Below are 20,685 nucleotides of genomic sequence, written 5' to 3' on the forward strand. Positions count from 1 at the left end.
ACAATTCTTCTCATTGAATATTACAGAGTTTAGAAGATATAGTTGTGAAAATGAACTCTATATTTGAGGTTCAACTTTGTTTGTCCCAAGGCATCCATACATCCTTGCAAGAATTTAAATCTTGATTTTGGACTAATTGCTTTTTGCCTTGTATATTGCAAATGTTTTCATCATAAAGATTAAGTTAAAAATTGGGAATGGAAGCAGACTGTAAAAATCTAATGATTAAAGGTGTTAGTCATGGAAATATTTATGTATCCGAATGCAAGGCAAGTGAAAATGAAACATTAATTCCAGATGTTATGCATTTAAGAAGATATGATGGAACTAAGATATACTGCAGAGGAATCCTGTTAGAATAATGAAAAATTCTTCTCCCCCCCCCCTTCTCCTTTGTGTTTTACCCAATTGGCAAAAGTTCAGTTGATGGAGAGAAAAAGAGTGAATATCTATCCCTTTGTGTTTTACCCAAGTGGCAGGCCTTGGTGAAGTCACATTTATTAAGGTTCTGGATTTTTTTTTTTTTTTAATTATGTATTTAAAATCATTGATTTGTTCTGAGGTTAACAATATCAAATTTCTGGTTCTAGTGTTACCTTATTCTACAAAGTACAGAGTGCATAAGTATTATATGCATTCAGGATCTAGATATTTTATGGATACACATTTCTACTATTTTAACCGAAGAGATCACTTTGCGTTAAAGAAAAGCTTTTAAATTAAAAAAATATATTGTGTGATTGAGAATAAAGTTTCATGATACTAGGTGCAAGTCAAAAGTTTCCAAACTGGCCATTAGATACTGCTGAACTAATTCATTGTGAGTTAGTATGGCGAGTTTTGCTCAAATAGTGTTATGCTTTTGTGCAATTGGCGTTTAATGCATTCACTGTCCCCATACATTACATTTGTATGACCTCAGAAGTCCAGATATGAAACTGTCAGATTAATTAAGGTGTGTACATAAGTTATGTACATATAGCTATTTTGTATATTGTATATAGTGTTTTTTTTTTTTTTTTTTTTTTTCTATACATCATATGTGATGCCCAGACTTGTGAATACAAATTTACCCCTCCACATCCATGAATCACATATGATTCATTTACAACTACCCGCCAATTTTATTACTTTTCAGGTTACATTGTTGACATTGAAGTGTTTCCGTCACGGTCTCAAGTTTTATTTTCTAGTGTGAAAATGGGTGATCATGGACTTAGTGACGAAGAGTTGCAAAGAATGTTGGAGGAAAGTGACTATGGGCCATTTTCTAGCGATAGTGACGATGATTACGTACCAGATACAGTTTCAGAGCCTGATATTGACAGTGGAAATGAAATGAAATATTGACACGATGGATACGGCAGGTACATAAGGGTAATATGAAGAAGGTTCTGCTGGTGTTAGTAAGTAAAAGTCATTGACGTTCAACATTTCTCCATCTCAGAAGGAAACTTTCATGGATTCATCCGGTATCCAAAATATTGACAGTATAATGAAAAATGGTAAAGCTTCTCTAACCCGCATTTATTATAAATTTATAAATGAAGATGTCATAAACCTTATGGTGAACCAGACAAATTTATATGCTCATCAGGTTATGAATAGTCAAGAAACAGTGAAAGGAAGAATGCAACAATGGAAAGATACTAATTAGCATTAGCATTAGTAGAGGCATTTGATGCAAGAAAGCAAGCTTATGCAGCATCAGCCAAAAAAAAAAAAAAAAAAACCCACTTCCACTTCACCCCTCGGTTCGTTCAAAATACCTGTCCAGCTGAGCCTTAAACTTATTTAGGCTATCAACCTCCACTACAAGGGATGGAAGTCTGTTCCACCAACCAACCACCCGCTGGCTAAAGGCAAATTTCCGCACCTCCATCCTACATCTGTCTTTCCTCAATTTGAATTTATGCCCTCTCAGGTGGGCATAAATTCAAATTGAGGAAAGTGAGATGAAAAGTTTTTGGGTTTCATTCTATTCTCAGGTATTGTTTCATATCCGAGATGGGAGTATTATTGGAAAACAGAGCCTATGTACTATCATCCATTGTTACATAATTTTGGAAGGAAAAAATTTTATTTTTTATTTTTGCATAGCAGCAGGTTTTGTACATGTCAAATGTTTAATTTTAGAACTCCCGAACTGTTGTTGAACTTCTAAGGATAGTTTTTGGACTTTGGTCACTGATTTCAGTATAGTACACTCTGCTAGGCTAAAAATGAAATAACTAAGAAATGGCAATTGAAGTTTAACATTGACAAATGCAAAATAGTGCATATGGATAGCAGTCAACTCACAGTAAGATACCAACTTTATGGTACTACACTTAGGGTAGTAGAAAATTAAAAAGACCTGGGGGTAATTGTGCAGTCAGTTATGAAGTTCTCTGAGCATTGTAGACAGTTGCCAGGACAGTTCATGAATTTTTTTCAATGATATACAGAAATTTTGCTAGCAGGGATAAGGAGGTGATTATCCCATTGTTATGACAGGCCTGGCCAACCCAAATCGTTCTGCGGGCCACCTTGACAAACTACAATTTTCCGCGGGCCATACATAAAATAAAACAATCTTTTAAAAATAAAAAAAATCAAATGCCATAAAAATTATTTTATTCATTCATTTTTATTATATATCTACATCAATGATATATTTGCTTTTCTTTGCGATTACTCAATTTTTTAAAATTTACTTCAATATTGGTAGTTGCACATCTTAATTGATTTTCCAGATTTTCATCTGTTATTGAAGCTCGATATTTACTTTTTTTAAATTTCATTTTTTAAAATAAATTGTCAAACATATGTGGATCAGAAGGTGCTCACAATTTTTGTGCAAAAAATTTTAATTTGGGATACTTTTCCGCTATCACATGTGTTGTAAAAGTTGATTTTTGATGTCATTGCGTGAATGTGTTTTAATTCATTGTTGCACTGTAAATCAATTACTTTTACTGCAGAGTTTCCAATTTTAAGAAAGGAAGGAGTGGTGGGGATTCAGGGAATTATAGCTGGTCTAGTATTATATTTCTTGTTATTTGTTATGCCTAGTGCAGCTAGTGAATGATTTCCCACTGATGTAGTCAGTAGTATAGAAATCATCTGTCCACAAAAAATAATGTGGTTGGCTAGTCCTGGTATAAGACAGTGGTCAGGCCACACCTTGAGTACTGCATACAGGTCTGGAGGACTCATTTTAGAAAACTAGAGATCTTGGAATAAGTGCAGAGAAGGGCAATGAAATTGCTTAGGGGAATAAAGGGAATAAAGGGGTGATCTTACAAGAAAGGCTTCAGTTCTCTAAATTGCAGTGTCTGGGGACCTAGGCACATGTGAGATCTGACTGAAGTGTTTAAGGCCTTGAATGAATTGAGCAGGCTCAATGCTGATAGGATTCTTCCTTTTGTTAAGACTAAACATGTGAAGGGGCATAAATTCAAATTGAGGTTGCAGAATAGATGCGTAGAAATTTGCCTTTAGACAGTGGGTTGGTGATGGCTGGAACAAACTTCCATCCATTGTTGTGGAAGTGGATAGCTTGAATAAATTTCATACGAAGTCCTGTAAATAAAACTTGGTTATGATTTTTTTTTTTATGTAGATTAATATGTTTATCTCAAAACATTTATGTATTTTTACATTATGATAATCCTGTCCTTTTTGTACGTATGGGTAAAGGATCACTGGCATCAAAATATGATTTTTGTATCAGAGGATCAAACTTTTGGCAGTGTGGACTTGATTGCAATGAGCAGTAATGCCATGGCACATAGGACTCCATTTCTAGTGCCCCATTCTATTAACACATTTCTATTAACCCCCTCGATGGGAGGGGGTTAATAGAAATGTGGACTGCCCTGCATGGTCACTATCTTAATATATGATTGCAATGTCTGGAATGCTCTAAGGAGGTGACCTAATTATAAAAGTAAAATGAGTTAAACAGTTTCAGAAAAGAATGTTTGCAGTATTCCTTTTACGATTGTTTAACTTTTGGACATCAGTGTATTATCACACCCTTGTTAACTGAATGTAGTTAATACTTACTGTGTCTGCAGCAGCAATGAACAAGTCGGTGATAATTCGTAACAGGTAAGTTTCCTTGTTGTCCATATCTTTAATGCTTTCCAGCAGCCTACTCATCACACCTCTGACCGGCTCCCCTGACTTCATACTTTCTTGGATTTCCTTCATGCTTTTTTCTACATGTTCCTGTGCTGAAATATATCAGTATAAATTAAAGAACAAGCGTTTTTTTTTTTTTCCACCTCATTCATTTAACATGAAACTAAAGTACAAGATGAGAACCCATGAAAATGTAGATAAATATTTTGTTTCTGATAATGAATACAAATTTATTTAATAAACTTTTAGATGAAAGTTTATAAATTGTTTTCTTCTACAACAGAATCTAAAAAGAGCAGCTGAACATTGACATTATATCGAAATTGATTTAACAAGTCCTTTCAGTTCCTCAAATTTATTGATATCCCTGTTATTACCATAGGACATTTGGAAGGCTATCTTTTTGTGTTTTTTAGTTAGCAGTTTATTCCAATGCTTAATAATCTTTTGGCAAAAAAAGAATTGTTTTTCATGTCCAGTCTGCAACTATCATGAAAAAGAAAAAAAATTCCCATTATTAGAATTTACCAAATGTTTTCAAAGCTCCAAATGCCTCTAGCAAGTCACCATGCAGACATCTAATCTTGAAACTTTTCCATTGTGAAGCCAAAATGTCTCTCTTCCCCCCACCTCCCTACACCTCTGAAAATGCTTCTTATCAATAACTTTGAATAGCTTCTTATAATTAACCTTCAAGCTCTTTTTTGTTACACCTTTTTCAACAGATCCATGCCCTTTTGAAATGGGAGTGAAGTCTTTATATAATATTTGAGGTGTGGTGTAACCAAGGTCTTTTACAATTGAATAAATACCTTTTCCCTGTTAGCAAAATTACTGTACAGCACAGATAAAAAAAAAATAAAAAGATCCAGTTTTATGTTCTAGCCACTTGGCTACTCTGTTGAGAAAACTTAGATTGCACAACTACTCCAAAGTCTTATTGTTACTCGCCAAATAATAAGATAATGATGGATTATTATTATTATCCAAGTATGTAATTAAAAATAATGAATTTTAACTGCCAATTTTCAGACCAACTGAATAATTCATCTGGTCTGATTCGGGCAGCATGCTTTGGTTACAATTGTCAACCATCATTGTGACCTTTGTATAACAGCAAACTTCAGTGATTATCAAGCAATGGCTCAAAATGAAAAACTTTACAAAACAATGCTAGTACGGTGTGTGCTTAAAATGTGTACCTTTTACTGTTGGCATGGAATTTTGAATTAGATCTGCATGCTGCAATATTATGCTTTTATCCCAAAGGTGACAGCCACTTCATGAATAACTGTGCATCATGCACAAATGGGTCGGAGAACATGACATGGTCACCATCTTCCCTGGTTCCCAGTCACCTGACCTCAATCCAGCTGAGACTGTGGAATATGCCAGAGAGAGCTATTTGGCAGTGAAGTCTTCAACTTTGTAGTAATTATACCATGGCCCACAAAAACTTAGAGAACCCATGCAGGACTATACTTGCTGTTATTAGAAACAGAGGTTGCCTGATTTGATACTGAATAAGGGTTCATATTTTTTGGCCAATGTATGTATTATGCCTGTAAATTGCACCTGTTGTATGGTCTGTTTGCTGGATGAAAAACCAGAGTTTGTTGGCGAAAATATTCTACCATCGCTCAAGACCGCTAACTCAGTGACGTAGAAAAAAAAACGCATGTGTATCCTGTACGCATTTGAGTGTGATATCTTCCTATATAATTTGCGCTTATAAGGAAGAGGTGATAAACATCCCCTAATATTTTTCAAATCTTTGCATGCTCGAATGGAACGGTATTATGTTATAAAAGTACAATACAAGAATCAAATCTACCTGTTTTAGCAACGATTTAAAAAAAAATCGTATAGGGATTCCCCTCAGCTAGTTGTTTTACCAGAACAGATACCACTGATATTTGCATCAGCATATATTATCGCACATCTTCTACACAGATGTACCCTTTGCTACAAACCCAGTCCCTTCACCCAACGAGGGCAGACCCTGCCTTTTGCCATCCTTGTCTCCCAACATGTCAAGTCTTAAAAATTTACTAATGTATAAAACGCTGCTAATTTTTTGCACTTCTTTTGTTTAGAAAATTCGTTTCGGGATTTTCCAACTCACCTGGAACATGATGCCAACTTTTACATCAATTTAAATATTGGCTTTTCAAATAAAAGCTGAAAAAACAACTTGTCTAAATTCTAGTATATCTAGTAGGATTTGCAGTACATTATAGCACAAGTAAAAAAAAAAAAAAAAGTCATTGACACGTTTTGTATCAAAGTGGAATTTATGATTTGGAAAAAAAGAAGTTCTTGACTTCTGAATAAAGATCCAAATGTCTGATGGCTTTTATTTGGTTACCACTGATATTTGCATCAACGTATATTCTCGTGCATCTTCTATACAGATGTGCCCTTTGAATGGTTTGAGCAAGCTCAATGCTGATAGGTTTCTCCTCTTGCTCAGATTATACACCTGAGGGAGTATAAATTGAAATTGAGGAATGATGGCAGTTGATTGCTGGAACAAACTCCCAGCTGTCGTGGAAGTTGATAGCTTAAATAAATTCAACAAAGAACGACAAACTTGGAGCGAATGGATGGATGGGTGCGTAAAATGGGAAGTTTTTTTTACTGATGCTGTATAAGCTTGCTTTCTTGCATCGTATGCCTATACTAATGCTAATTTCAGCAATTAACATTCTTTGACCCTACTGGGCAGAAACCTTTCACAACTTCATGTAATCGATTAATATGCCTTTAGTGTTTTGTTTTCAATGTGTATAGTGCGGTGGTTATAATCATTGTCCTTCCTTGCAACCGGTGAAAAGACCCGGGTTCAAATCTCGTCATGACACGAGTAAGTTTTTTTTTTCATTCCATGGCTGAGTTTGTTGGTCTCGGGAGTAGACAGCAAGATTTTTCGTCCAGGGAACACTTAATTTAAGGCATAATGCACGTGGCCCTTTAAGTTTGGTCTTGGACGACCCTAATGTGATATTTTGTCCTTCCTTTTGGTTATTCTGGGATTTTCAGCCTGCACAACAATAAAAATCTGCCTGCGAAAACATATACAGTATACATAATATAGTTAAGTTTGAGGGCACGTTGATACCGATATTTTTATGTAAACTGTCTTGCAATACATTTAATAATCATTACGATATTTGCATTAACATTTCTTCCACTATTGCTACTGGTCATCTTCGCATGACTTTCAACCACATGTCAAATTTGCGTACTAGTTAAAGTGGAATATGTTGGAACAGTCTCATAATATTGCTGGCATATCATCTTGAATCTGTTGTATATTATTATTATTACAATTAGTCATATGGTACAAGGAAGCCTGAGGCTTTTGCTGCACCAGCCAAAAAATTCTGAGTCACCCTGAGAGAAATAGAAGGGAATCACCAAGAAAGAGAAGAATGATGATATCCAGCTCAGAATGTGCCAAGCCCATACTCACCAGATGTGAGCCCCTGGGGATAAATATATCCGTAATACGTGGATATTTGATAACTGCGCAAAGTTCGGACTTTTTCATTTTATAATGTCTATCAGATTGAAAAATCTTTGCAAAGTTATACCATTACACCAGGTTGCTTATTAATTGATGGTTCCTATGCAAAATTTCGGATTTAGCCAAAGGGAGAAAACAGAGTGGTTTTTAATGGACACTGTTCTTCATGGACTAATGTTATTAGTGGGGTCCCCACGGTTCATTGCTGGGCCAATTATTGTTTTCTGTATTTATTGATGAAGGTATATTGGACTTAATATCTAAGTTTGCAAATGATATAAAGGTTGGCAGTGTTGTTAATGACAGTAAAAACAGTATGCTACTGCAACAGAATCTATAAAAGTTGGGCAGATGGGCTGAAAAGTGGCCACTGAAGTTTAACAGTGACAAATGTCTGATGAGTAGCAGTAATCCCAGAATAACGTATCAACTATGGTACTTCACTCGGGGAAGTGGAAAATGAAAAAGATGTGAGGATTAATTCTGCAGTCAGTTATGAAGTTCTCTAAGCAATGCAGAAGGGCTGACAGGAGACTTCATGGGGGTGTAGTACAGGACATACAGGAACTTTACTAGCAGGGATAAGGAAGCGATTAGCCCATAGTTAGGCTGCATCTTGAGTACTGCATATAGGTCTGAAGGCCTTATTTTAGGAAGGATGGTAGATCTGTTGGAATATATGCACAGAAGGGCGACAAGATTGGTTAAAGGAACGAAAGGGTGGTCTTACCATGTAGTAGACTAGCATTAGTAAAGGCACATAATGCAAGCTTATATAGCATCAGAAAAGAAAAAAAACCTCATTTCACCCATCCACTCGCTCCAAATATTATTATTATTAGCTACATGGTGCAAGGAAGCCTGAGGCTTATGCTGCACCAGCCAGAAAAAAAAAAAAAAATTCCTGAGTTACCCTGAGAGAGAGAGAGAGAGAGAGAGAGTCAGAAGTAGAAGGGAATCATCAAGAAAGAGAAGAATGACAATATCTAGCTCAGAACCCTGTGTGTGCCAAGCCCATACTCATTAGATGTGAGCCCCTTGTGTTCTCTAGTTCAGCCTTGAATCTATTTAAGCTATCAACTTCTACAACGACAGATGTAGAGGTTGATAGCTTGAATAGATTGAAAGTTTGTTCCAGCAATCAATCACCTGCTGGCTAAAGGCAAACTTCCACACATCTATCCTACAACAGCCTTTCCTCAATTTGAATTTATGCAATCTCAGGCGATTATTCTGAGCAAGAGAAAGAATCCCATCAACACTGAGCATGCTTAAATCATTCAAGGCTTTGTACACCTCAATCAGATCACCTTGCAGGTGCCTAGTCTCCAGACACTGTAATTTGTAAAACTTAAGCCTTTCTTCGTAAGAGCACCCCTTTGTTCCATTCACTAATCTTGTTGCCCTTCTCTGTACTCGTTCCAGCAGCTCTACATCCTTCTTAAAATGAGGCCTCCAGACCTGTATGCAGTACTCAAGGTGTGGCCTGACCATTGCCTTATATAAGGCGATAATGACCTTATCCCTGCTAGAAAACTTTCTAGCAGGGACGGGGAAGTGATTATACCCTTACCATGACAGGCTTCACTTCTGTAAATTGCAGCGCTAAAGAATAGGTAGCTGCGAGGTGATCTGATTGTATTTAAGGGTTTTGAATGGATTGAGCAAGGCTCAGTGTTTATGATATTCCTGTCTTTCTCATTATATACGTGAGGCTGCATAAATTCAATTTGGGGAAGGATGGTTGCAGGATAGATGTGCTAATGTTTTCCTTCAGCCAGAGGTTAGTTAATTGTTGAAACAAACTTCCATCTGCTATTATGGAAGTGGATAGTTTGAATTAATTCACGCAAGAACTAGAAAAATTCTTGGAGGTTATGTAGGAGATTTTTTTTTTTTTGGCCAATGCTCTATAAATTTGCTTTTTTGCATCATATGCCACCAATAGTAATAATAATATAGCCACGTCATTCTAGAAACATTTTGCTTGTTGAACCATCCTACTAATCGCTCTTACAATTATTCCCGAACAATATAAGCAATTACTTTATGTATACACCCATGGTCCTGAGCCAGATATTATCATTCTTCTCTTTTTTGGTGACTCTCTCTCTCTCTCTCTCTCTCTCTCTCTGGGTAATTCAGAAATTTTTTTTTTTTTTTGGTTGATGCAGCATAAGCCTTAGGCTTCCTTGCATCATATGGCTGATAATAATAATATTGTTAAAAGCACAGACTAGCATAGTAATTTGAACATAGCAACCCTTTTTCGAAACACTTCTTTTTAAAATTAAATTGGTTAAAACAATTTAGGTATCAGGTGCACAAGTGATTTGGTGTAAATATTATCAATACGTACATTATGATTTAATTTGTAAAATAATAAGAGTAGTTAACCTCAATATAGTACGTAGTTCTCTTATCATTTTAGAAATATTGATATCAATGTAGAACGTATTGAGCATTACAGCTCTGGTTCATATTATCTAATTATGATTTAATTGAAACTAAGCTGCTATTAGTGTGCCAACTCTGAAAATCTGCACATCTACAAATAATCTTTATTTCCAGGAAAATTTATAACGCATGCTGACCTTTAGATATTGTGACAGCCTGTGGTTTCTGTGGGACTCTCCACCAGTTTCTGTAAATTTCCTCCGATATTTTCCGCCATTCGACTATCAAAGTTCAGTTTTTTTTTTTTTTTTTTTTGGAGGGAGTATAGTCTGTCCTCACATGCACCTGACGATCCAATTCATCACACAGGTCTCTATAGGATTAAAGTTAGGACTCTGGACTAGCCAGTCGAACTTTTCGATTCTCGTGCCTTCAAACCAGTCCTTCACAACGCGAGCAGTATAACGGAACGTTTTCCTTCTGATACTGGTTAGCATTAGTTGAGGCATATTATGCAAGAAACAAGCTTATACAGCATAAACCCCCTTCCCATTTCACCCATCCGGTCACTCCAAATGTTTGTCTAGTTCAGCCTTAAATTTATTTTAGCTATCAACTTCCACAACAACAGATGGAAGTTTGTTCCAGCAATAACTACCCGCTGGCTAAAGGCAAACTTCCGCACATCTATTCTACAACTGTCCTTTCTTAATTTGAATTTATGTCCCCTTAGATTCTTAATCTGAGCAAGCAGAAGTATCCCATCAGCATTGTGCCTGCTCAGACCATTCAAGGCCTTATACACCTCAATCAGATCACCTCACAGGCCCCTAATCTCCAGATGCTGCAACTTGCAGACCTTATGTCTTTCTTCGTAAGCACACCCCTTTGTTTCTCTCACCAATCTCGTTGCCCTTCTCTATATTCGTTATAGCAAGTTTACATCCTTCCTAAAATGAGGCGTAGAGACCTGTATCCAGTATTCAAGGTGTAGCCTGACCATTGCCTTATACAAAGGGATAATCACCTCCTGGTCTCTGCTAAATATAAAAATTCCTATATATCATTGACAAAACTCCATAACCTGCTCTGGCAGCACGTCTGCACTGCTCAGAGAACTTCATATCTGACTGCACAATTACTCCCAGATCTTTTTTATTCTCCACCTCCTTGAGTGTAGTACCACAAAGTTGGTACGTTTTTTTTGGGTTACTGCTACTCACATGCAGCATTTTGTAGTCAATGTTAAACTTCAGTTGCCACTTGTCAGCCCATCTGCCTAACTTTTCTAGATCGTGTTGCAATAGCGTACTTCCTTTATTGTCATTAACAACACTGCCGACCTTTTTAACATCTGCAAACTTGGCTATTAAGCCTGATATAATTAAGCCTTCATCGGTATTATTGATAAATACAAAAAACAACAACGGGCCCAGCACCGAACCCTGGGGCACTCCATATTAGTCCACGTAGAGCAGGATCTATTTATTACCACTCTGCCGTTTCCCACTCAACCATCCCTTATATCCATTGCAGCAACTTGCCGTTAACGCCATACCACTCCAATTTGTACAGCAGTCTTCCATGTGCAACAGTATAAAAAGTTTTCTTGAAATCCAAGTATGATATCAAAATTAATTTTTGCTTCCAGTTCCTTTGTGACCACATCGTAGTATCCAATCAGATTGGTCAGACAAGACTTCCCCTTAACAAATACATGCTATGTCTGAACTATTACTGCAGTCTTGTCTATGTGATACAGGATCACATAGACATCAGATTTCCCCGTATCACATTTTCCCGGAACAGAAGTTAAACTAACAGGTCTATCATTATTTGTATCACCCTCTGCACCCACTTTCTGAATTGGGGATACATTTGCACATCTCTAGTCCATGTGAACCGCCTCTAACTCTAAGGGTGCTTCCATATTTATGGCTAAGGGTTTGTTTACTTCCCTTGCTGCCTCCTTCAATATAATTGAATAGATTCCATCTGCCCCAGGTGCCTTTTTTATATTTAACTTCAACAATTTCTCCTCCACCTTGCTGTCAGTTATTACAAAATCACTTAGCTTCCTGTTAGAGTTTGATAAACTTCTGACATTCCCTTCTTGAATAATTCCTCCTATTTGAATATACACTGTGCCGCCACTTTATTAGGTACACCTACCTACCTAGTAGCGCGTTGAGCCACTTTTAGCCTTCAAAACAGTCTGGATTCGTCTAGGCATGGATTGAACAAGATGCTGAAAACGTTGTGCAGTAATGCAGTACCATGCAGACATGAGTGTGTCACGCAGTTCCTTGCGATTCGACGGAGGTGTAAGTTGCAGCGAACAGCCCTTTCCATCTCATCCCAAAGATATTCAATAGGACTGAAATCCACGGACTGAGCGGGCCACTACAGCAAATAAAAATCATTGTCATGTTCCTGGAACCATTCCATAATGATTCGAGCTTTGTGCACCGGTGCATTATCCTGCTGGAAGTAACCATCTAACTGAGGATAAACTGTCAACATGAACGGATGCACTTGGTCCACAATGATATTTAAGTACGATGTGGCATTTAGACGTGAATTTATGAGTATCAATGGACCCAACGTGTGCCAAGAAAACATTCCCCACACCATAACACTGTCCCCACCACCTTGCACAGTCGTCAGACATGATGGGTCCATGGATTCATGTAGTTTTCGCCAAATTCTGCGCCTTCCATCAACATGATGCACCAGGTACTTCGACTCGTCAGACCAAGCAACTGTTTTCCAATCCTCGATAGTCCAGTGCTGGTGTTGCTGTAGTAGTGGCATGTGATGCAAGAAAGCAAGTGTATGAGCTTATGTAGCATCAGCCAAAAAAAAAAAAAAATTTACAAAACAATTCTCTCTAAATGTTTGTCCAGTTCCTCCTTAAATTTATTTAACCTATCAACTTCCACAATGACAGATGAAAGTTTGTTCCAGCAATTAACCACCCGCTGGCTAAAGGCAAATTTCCGCACATCTATTCTACATCTGTCTTTTCTTAATTTGAATTTATGCCCCCTTAGGTTCGTAATCTGAACAAGTGGAAGAATCCCATCAGAATTAAGCGTTCTCAACCCATTCAAGGCATTATACACCTCAATCAGATCACCTTGCAGATGCCTAGTCTCCAGCCGCTGCAATTTGTGAAACTTCAGCCTCTCTTGGTAACAGGATCCTTTCGTCCCCCTCACCAATCTTGTTACCCTTCTCTGTACACGCTCAAGCAAATCTACATCCTTCCTAAAATGAGGCCTCCACACTGACCCTCTGTATAAGGCAATGGTCGTGGCCTGACCATTGCCTTATACAGAGGGACAATCACCTCCTTTTACCTGCTAGCAAAATTCCTGTATATCACTGACAAAATCCCATGACTTGCCCTGGCAGCCTGTCTGCATTACTCAAAAAACTTCATATCTGACTGCATAATTACTCCCAGTTTTTTTTTTTTTTTTCTTCATTTTCTACCACCTTAATTGTAGTACCACACGGTTGGTACGTTTCTCTGGGGTTACTTCTACCCATAGGCAGTACTTTGCATCTGTCAATGTTAAACTTCAGTTGCCACTTCTTAGCCCATCTGCCCAAATTTTCTAGATCCTGTTGCAGTAGCACACTGCCGCTACTGTCATTAACAACCCTGCCAACCTTTGTATCAACTGCAAACTTCGACACAGCCTGATATAACTTCATTAATATCATTGATAAATATTCAAAACAACAACAGTGGACCCAACACCGAACCCTGTGGGACTCCACTAATAACATTAGTCCACGAAGAGCAGCAGCCATTGATTACCACCTTCTGTCTTCTCCTACTCAACCATCCTTTTATCCATTGTAGCAACTTACCCTTAATACCATTCTGCTCTAATTTGTAGAGTAGTCTTCCATGCGCAATAGTGTCAAAAGCTTTCCTGAAATCCAAGTATATGATATCAAAATTATTTTTTGCATCCAGTTCCTTTGTAACCACATCGTGTAACCACGCCTTCTTGTTCGCGTACAAAGGTACGCGATGTTGCCGTCGGCTGTTGTAGCCCATTCGCGACAAAGTGAGACCAGTGGTCCGTTGCGTGTTTTGTTCTGGCCACCAAAGTTGTATTCTGATGTGATGTGCGACATTGTGGCCCGTCTGTTTGCTTGCACAATTCTAGCCATCCTCCTCTGACTTCTCTCATCAACAAACGATTTTCTTCCGGAGGAGTGCCGTTGAGAGTATGTTTTCTGTTCGTTCCACCATTTTCGATACACCCTTGAAACTGTCTTGCATGAAAAGTTCAGGAGAACTGCCGTTTCAGAGATGATTTGTCCAGCACGTCTTGCACCTACTACCATGCCCGTTTGAAGTCCGTTAAATCACTCCTTTTCCCCATTCTTATTACAGTTTGTACGATTAACTGATACTATAAAGGTTGTTCTGCTGCATCTATATCCAAAACTGTGGTCATGTGACTTGCAACGTTGTGGGACAAACCATTTGTGTGGACAACAGGGGTGTACCTAATAAAGTGGCAGCACAGTGTAGATGCAAAATACTTATTCCGTTTATCAGCTATTTGAGTAGGATCATCAGTAGTCGAATCAGCTATGTTAAGTGGACTAATCTGATTCATCCCCTTCCTTCTAGAGTTTACATAAGCAAAGAACTATTTGTTGTTTTTATTTGCCTCCTTTACCAAAGATTTCTTGGAATCTGCCTTTTCCTGCCTAACCTCCTTTGTGACTTGGCTACAGACTTGGCTTATATCTGCCGGAGGCTTATGTGTTGCCTGATAATTTATATGCATCCCATGCATTTTTATTCTCTGCCCCGAGCTTCATTAATTCATCTGAGATCCATTTAGGCCTGAGCCTTGAATAGTGTTCCTTAGTTGGTATGAAAAGCCTAATAGCCTCCAAGTTTAAGACATCCCATTTATAATTTACCATTGGTAACATCATTAGTTGATCCCACTATATAGATTTTAAAAATTGTCTGAGACCACTGTAGTCACCTTTACGAAAACAAAAACCGTTCCCTTTACCCCTGATGGTAGTTACATCTTCAAGAAAATTCCACATGAGTACATTGTGATCACTGTCTCCTCGTGGTTCCTTCATCTGCAAATTCTCTATGCATGAATAATCACTGCTAATAATCAGATCAAGAGTATTACTCCCTTTGGATGCCCCTCGAACATGTTGCTGCAGGAAACCATCCTCCAATAATTCCACAAAAGTCTTGCTAGCGGGCGAGTGACCAATCTACAAGTTCCAGTTAATATCTGGAAAGTTAAAATCCCCAATTACAAGGAATTCTGATATACTGGCCCACTTTGTTTCTCTGTACAACTGTTCGCTGTACTCATCAGAGTCATTTGGCCTATAACACACTCCTAATCTCATTTTTCCTTTCCCAGTGTTTATGTCACACTGAACAGACTCAACATTGCACTGTTCAGCCATGTCAACAGGATACACTTCCTTAGATTTTGTGTTTCTTAACTAACAGCATTACCCCTCCTCCCTGCATGTACCCATTGTACTCCCCAAAGGTATGGATCTTCTTTAATGTGCTGTCACAATATAGGAGTAAAGCATTGTTTTCTAAGACGTCTACATAGACCTCACCATTCATGTTTTCCAAAAGAAGACGTCTACATAGACCCTTATTTTGCAAGAAAGATATTATGCATATGAAACACATAAAATATGTTTTATATGCATAATATGAGTTGCCAGACCCGAGGACGAAAAACCCAGTTGCCCGGGGGAGGGTGAAACCTTGCTATCTATGCCTGAGACCGACTAACTCAGCCACAGAGTGAAAAAGCCCATTAAAGTTCCTCGGGTCATCGACGGGATTCGAACCTGGGCCTTTTCCACTCGGTATGGGGAGGACGGTGACAATACCACTGTACTAAATGTAATAGATCACGCTAAAAACATGGTAACAGAGCTGTGAAAGGTTCTTTGGGGCCACCGCCTATGGAAGAAATGATACGCGTCTGGAGGAAGCAAGATAAATAACTTCAAGCTGCTAAAAAAATTAAACATAACCTTTGTCGTCCCACTTCACATTGGCCAGAACTTGAAGAAGATATAAAAAGGTGGGTAGTAGGTGAAAGTAATTTAGGAAGAAGTGTCTCTACCAAAATGATTATGCATAAGGCCAGGATATTAGCAGGACGAGGAATTACTAATTTTTCTGGAACAAGATTGATGTTACCTATTTATACAAAGGTGGTTTATCAGTGCGTACAAAAACATCAATTGCACAAAAATTACCAGCAGATTATGAATAAAAAATACTGGAATTCCATAAATTTGTAATAAAGGCACGAAATCGAACTTCTTTTGAACTTGGCCAATTAGGAAATATGGACGAGGTCCCACTGACTTTTGATGCACCACCCAACAAAACTGTGAATATCAAAGGGTCTAAAAAGGTGTCAATAAAACCAACGGGGAGAAAATACATTACACAGTAGTTTTGGTCTGCTGTGCTGATGGTACAAAACTACCACCATTTTTAATATTTCAAAGAAAAACGCCACCCAAGGAAAAAATTCCAGAAGGTGTATTTGTTCTTGTTCATCCGAAAGGATGGATGGATGAATCTGGAATGAATTTATGACTCCAAAGAATATGGGCAAGGCGTCCTTGTCGTCTTTTAAGGAAACCATCTCTTTTCATTTGGGACCAGTTCAGAGCTCATAGAACTGAAGTCATTAAAAAGAGGGTGAGGGAATTTAATACACAGGTATTTGTCATTTCTGGTGGACTGACAAGCCAGTTACAGCCTTTGGATGTGTTCATAAAAAAGACATTTAAGCAAAATATGAGAGAACAGTAGAACAAATGGATGGAAGAACCCGATCACGACCTCACACCCACAGGAAGAAAAGAGAGGCCCACCATTGCACAGGTGTGTGAATCATCCCGTCGTCCTAAGAAAAGCCCCTCCTCACACCAAAAAATGAAAAAGGCCCGATTAATTTGGTGTAAGGAGCATGTCAAATGGACCCCCCCGAGCACTGGAAGTCAGTTATTTTCTCGAATGAGAAGAAATTCAACCTACATGGCTCTGATGGAAGACAAACGATTCGCCGTGGACGTGGTGAAGAATACCATCCAGACTGTATGGTGTCTACAGTGAAATTCCCTACCAGCCAAATGATATGGGGGTGCATTTCCTATCACCTTGCAGTTTATAAAAGGTTTCCTAAATGTTAATGGATACCTGGCTATATTGGAAGGCAAATTGCTGCCAATCATTAGAGACCATTTCAACCTGCTAAGTAACTGCATCTTTCAGGACGACTCTGCTCCTTGTCAAAAAATCTGTATAATACTACACACATTTTTTTAGGGCAACTTCGTAGAGGTTCTACTGCTGTACAGATGAACTAGGTGAAGATGGGCTTTTGCCTAGGAGCCACCCTTGATTCTGAAAAACAGTATGCAATGCACCAGGAGGTCATATATAATATAGTATTTTATATATGTATAATGAGAATGTTAATGTATATAAAATTGTATATAAATGTAATAATTGTGTGTACAAATAAATGGAATGGAAAAAAACCAAAAATGAGGTTCGACAGTAATGTGTTTACATTTGTTACAGGTGAAAAAATGGTTGGAAGAACGGCCCATTACAAATCATAGCTGGCCAGGAAACAGCTCGGACCTGAATCCTATAGAGAACTGTTGGCATCGTGTGGAATCTGCAGTTTCCAGAAAGAAACCAAAGCCCCTTCGTGAACTTCAGGAAACCATAATTCGTGTTTGGAACTACGAACTATCAGTTGATTATCTTCAGAAATTTGTCAATGCCTCGATGGTGTGCTGCTGTCATCAGGGCCAGAGGCGGTTCAACTAAATATTAGTTTGCACCTGGTGAACTTTTCATTTTGTTTTCCATTTAAATAAACTGAAGCAAATTGAGAGCTTCTGATAACATTTCAGTCATAATTTTCGGTTTTATCAAAACTGTTCTATGTTGGTTGCAAATGCTCATTTTGGAATATTTTGAGATCACCTATCAAATATTACTTAGCTTTGCCTTAACTATTAATAAATATCTTTTGTTTATATTTCTATTTGTGATGCTAGTCATTAACGTAACATACCATCGCGAAAGCGGGTTAGAAATGTGAAATTCCTAGTGATGCACTTTCTTTGAACACCAGTGTATTAGAAAGGAAGAGATTTTGGGATTTGAAGGCGATGGTTTTTTTGGTTTTCAAAATGACTGAACTTTTCTTTTGCAGAACATTAATGTTTTTTTACAATTCCCTCATTGTCTTTTTGTTCATTTTCAATTCTAGTGGTAGTTTGCTTCATATAGTTTCAATTCTTGTGGTAGTTTGCTTCAACTTTTCCACACCCATGTCTTCAAACGACCCGCGTTGTCTTGCTGATCCAGATATGGGCCTTTCCCGAAGTGTTGCCATAATGTTGGAAGTACATAATTGTCAGTACATAATTGCACAGCATTCATGGTTTTGTTGATAACGACTAATGGGCCCAAGCCAAACCATGAAAAGCAGCCTCACCATGACACTGCCTCCACCAAACTTCATTGCTGGGAGGATACAATCAGGAGGGAACTGTTCCCCTGGCATTCGCCACATCCAGGAACGGCCATCAGACTGGCAGAGTGCGAATCTCTACTCGTCTGTCCATAGGACTGTTTTCCACTGTCTAAGTGCAGGATTCGCACTCCTTACACCATGTTAATCGGCGTCTAGCATTTGTTGAGGTGATCAATAGCTTGTGAACAGCTGCATGACCATTGTAACCCATATCATGGAGTGTCCTTTGTATTGTACTAGTGCTGACATTACTCCCAATACTTTCACAGAGGGTTTGTGTGACTTGAGACAATGGTAAATTATGATTTGGCGCACAGTTCTTCACAGAATTCACTTGTCCCGTTCTGTTAGTTTTCGAGGTTTACAAGGCCGGTTTTTGGCAGATTCAGTCCCATTCCTCTGCCATTTGCATATGACGTCACTAACCGTTGACCTAGGGATCTCCAGAGTGACTGAGATGTCTCGTACAGAACGCTTGCTTATGTGGCATCCTACTATCCTTCCACGTTGTAATTACATGGTTTTACATGGTTTCAACTATAAATTTAATTTATTTTTTTAAAATATGTAATCTTGAATTTTTCTGTCAACCATGCGAGATTGTTTTTTTTTTTTTTTTTCGCGGCGAGGTCTCTCATCCTCTTTAATAGCAGTATCCCCTTAGAACTGTATTCAGACTGTTGCTCACACTATACCATTGCACTTTCTAGCCAGTGAAGGTCTCCGGGTGAGTGGGCCTGCTTCGTCTTCTCTGTCATCAGAATCACCTTGGTTAAAGTCAGTACGTTCTTCATCCTGGACTAACGCAACAATTTCTTCAGTTAAAATATAATAACCAGGATCATCAGCATTGTTGTTTGACCATGCCTCTGCATCATCTTGCCCACACTAGGAAAACCCGGGAATCCCTTGAAATAAAGTTACAATCTCACCTACGTCTTCATTCAAATCTTGCACATGTGTGGCCATCTCTTCGGCAGCACTCTATGGCTTTATGCCATGCCTTTTTCAGATTTCTCACCGACAACATGTTCCAGGCATCTGCTAACGTGTAGCAACGATCCTTAACGTTGAGCTTCTTTGAAAACTCAACCACGCTCTCTCTTCATCTCCCTCTGGTAGCAGCAAGCGACGCAACTTGTTTTTTGTACATCGTTTTTAGTTTCTCTATAACACCTTGATCCATTGGTTGCAGGAGGACTGTAACATTTGGCGGTAAAAACCTGACAGGGAAGTTCTGGTCAATCGAATTCAGTTTTTCAAGGAGGATGGAATGGTGCTTTATCGATAATAAGCAAAACTTTACTAGCTTTGCCCTCATTTTCTCGATGCGTCTTCACACTTCGAATAAAATCTTGGCTAAACCAATACAAAAAATGTTGGAATTTATCCAAGCATTTTTCTGTCCTTTATATCGTACTGGTAGGCACATTACACCTTTAAAGCATCTTGGATTTCCCCATCACCAACAATGGTAAACATGCTGTCCTCTTGCATTTGTACACAACATAAATGAACACACTGTTTGTTAGCTTTGAAATCAGGAGAAATCCAGTCTTAATAATTGTTATATTGTCTTCTATTGACAACACATTGCAGTTTCTTTTGCTTGTAGACGCCATAAAAGTAGATACTGTAATTTTTTAGGGGGCAGCAGTGGTTCGGATAATTGAAGGGTCGGCTAATCGATGTTCCACTGTAGTTTTTTTTTTTTTTTTTTTGCCCACCACCTTGCAAAATATCCTTGCTCATGGCAACACTGATGTATAATGTGTAGCTACCACACAGATAAAGGCCAATCAATGTAGTGGTGGACATGTGCCTTTGTGTAGTGTCAAGGTATGTTGTCACTGTTGAGGGGCTGGCCACTTAGCCTAGCCGATGAACAGCAATCTACCAATGGCTAGTTCCATGCCTGGCAGGTGAAACCGGGCCAGGAACTGAATCTAGAGTACAGATTACGATTACAATATTCATTTCAATACTCCCATTCATGAGGGCCATGAATGGGAGTAGAAA

General features: G+C 38.3%; 1 protein-coding gene across 1 annotated transcript in view; it reads right to left on the bottom strand.

The window, feature by feature from the left end:
- Positions 1-20,685, bottom strand: part of LOC150089011 (cytochrome P450 315a1, mitochondrial-like) — a 76,215-nt gene that overhangs the window by 33,547 nt on the left and 21,983 nt on the right. The window contains exon 4 of the mRNA XM_090370377.1: positions 4,051-4,220. Coding sequence (XP_090226503.1) covers positions 4,051-4,220 — 170 coding nt within the window. The remainder of the gene's footprint in view (positions 1-4,050; positions 4,221-20,685) is intronic.

This window comes from Mastigoproctus giganteus, chromosome 3 (assembly GCF_048544385.1).
Source record: "Mastigoproctus giganteus isolate SK-2022 chromosome 3, ASM4854438v1, whole genome shotgun sequence".
NCBI lineage: Eukaryota > Metazoa > Arthropoda > Arachnida > Uropygi > Thelyphonidae > Mastigoproctus > Mastigoproctus giganteus.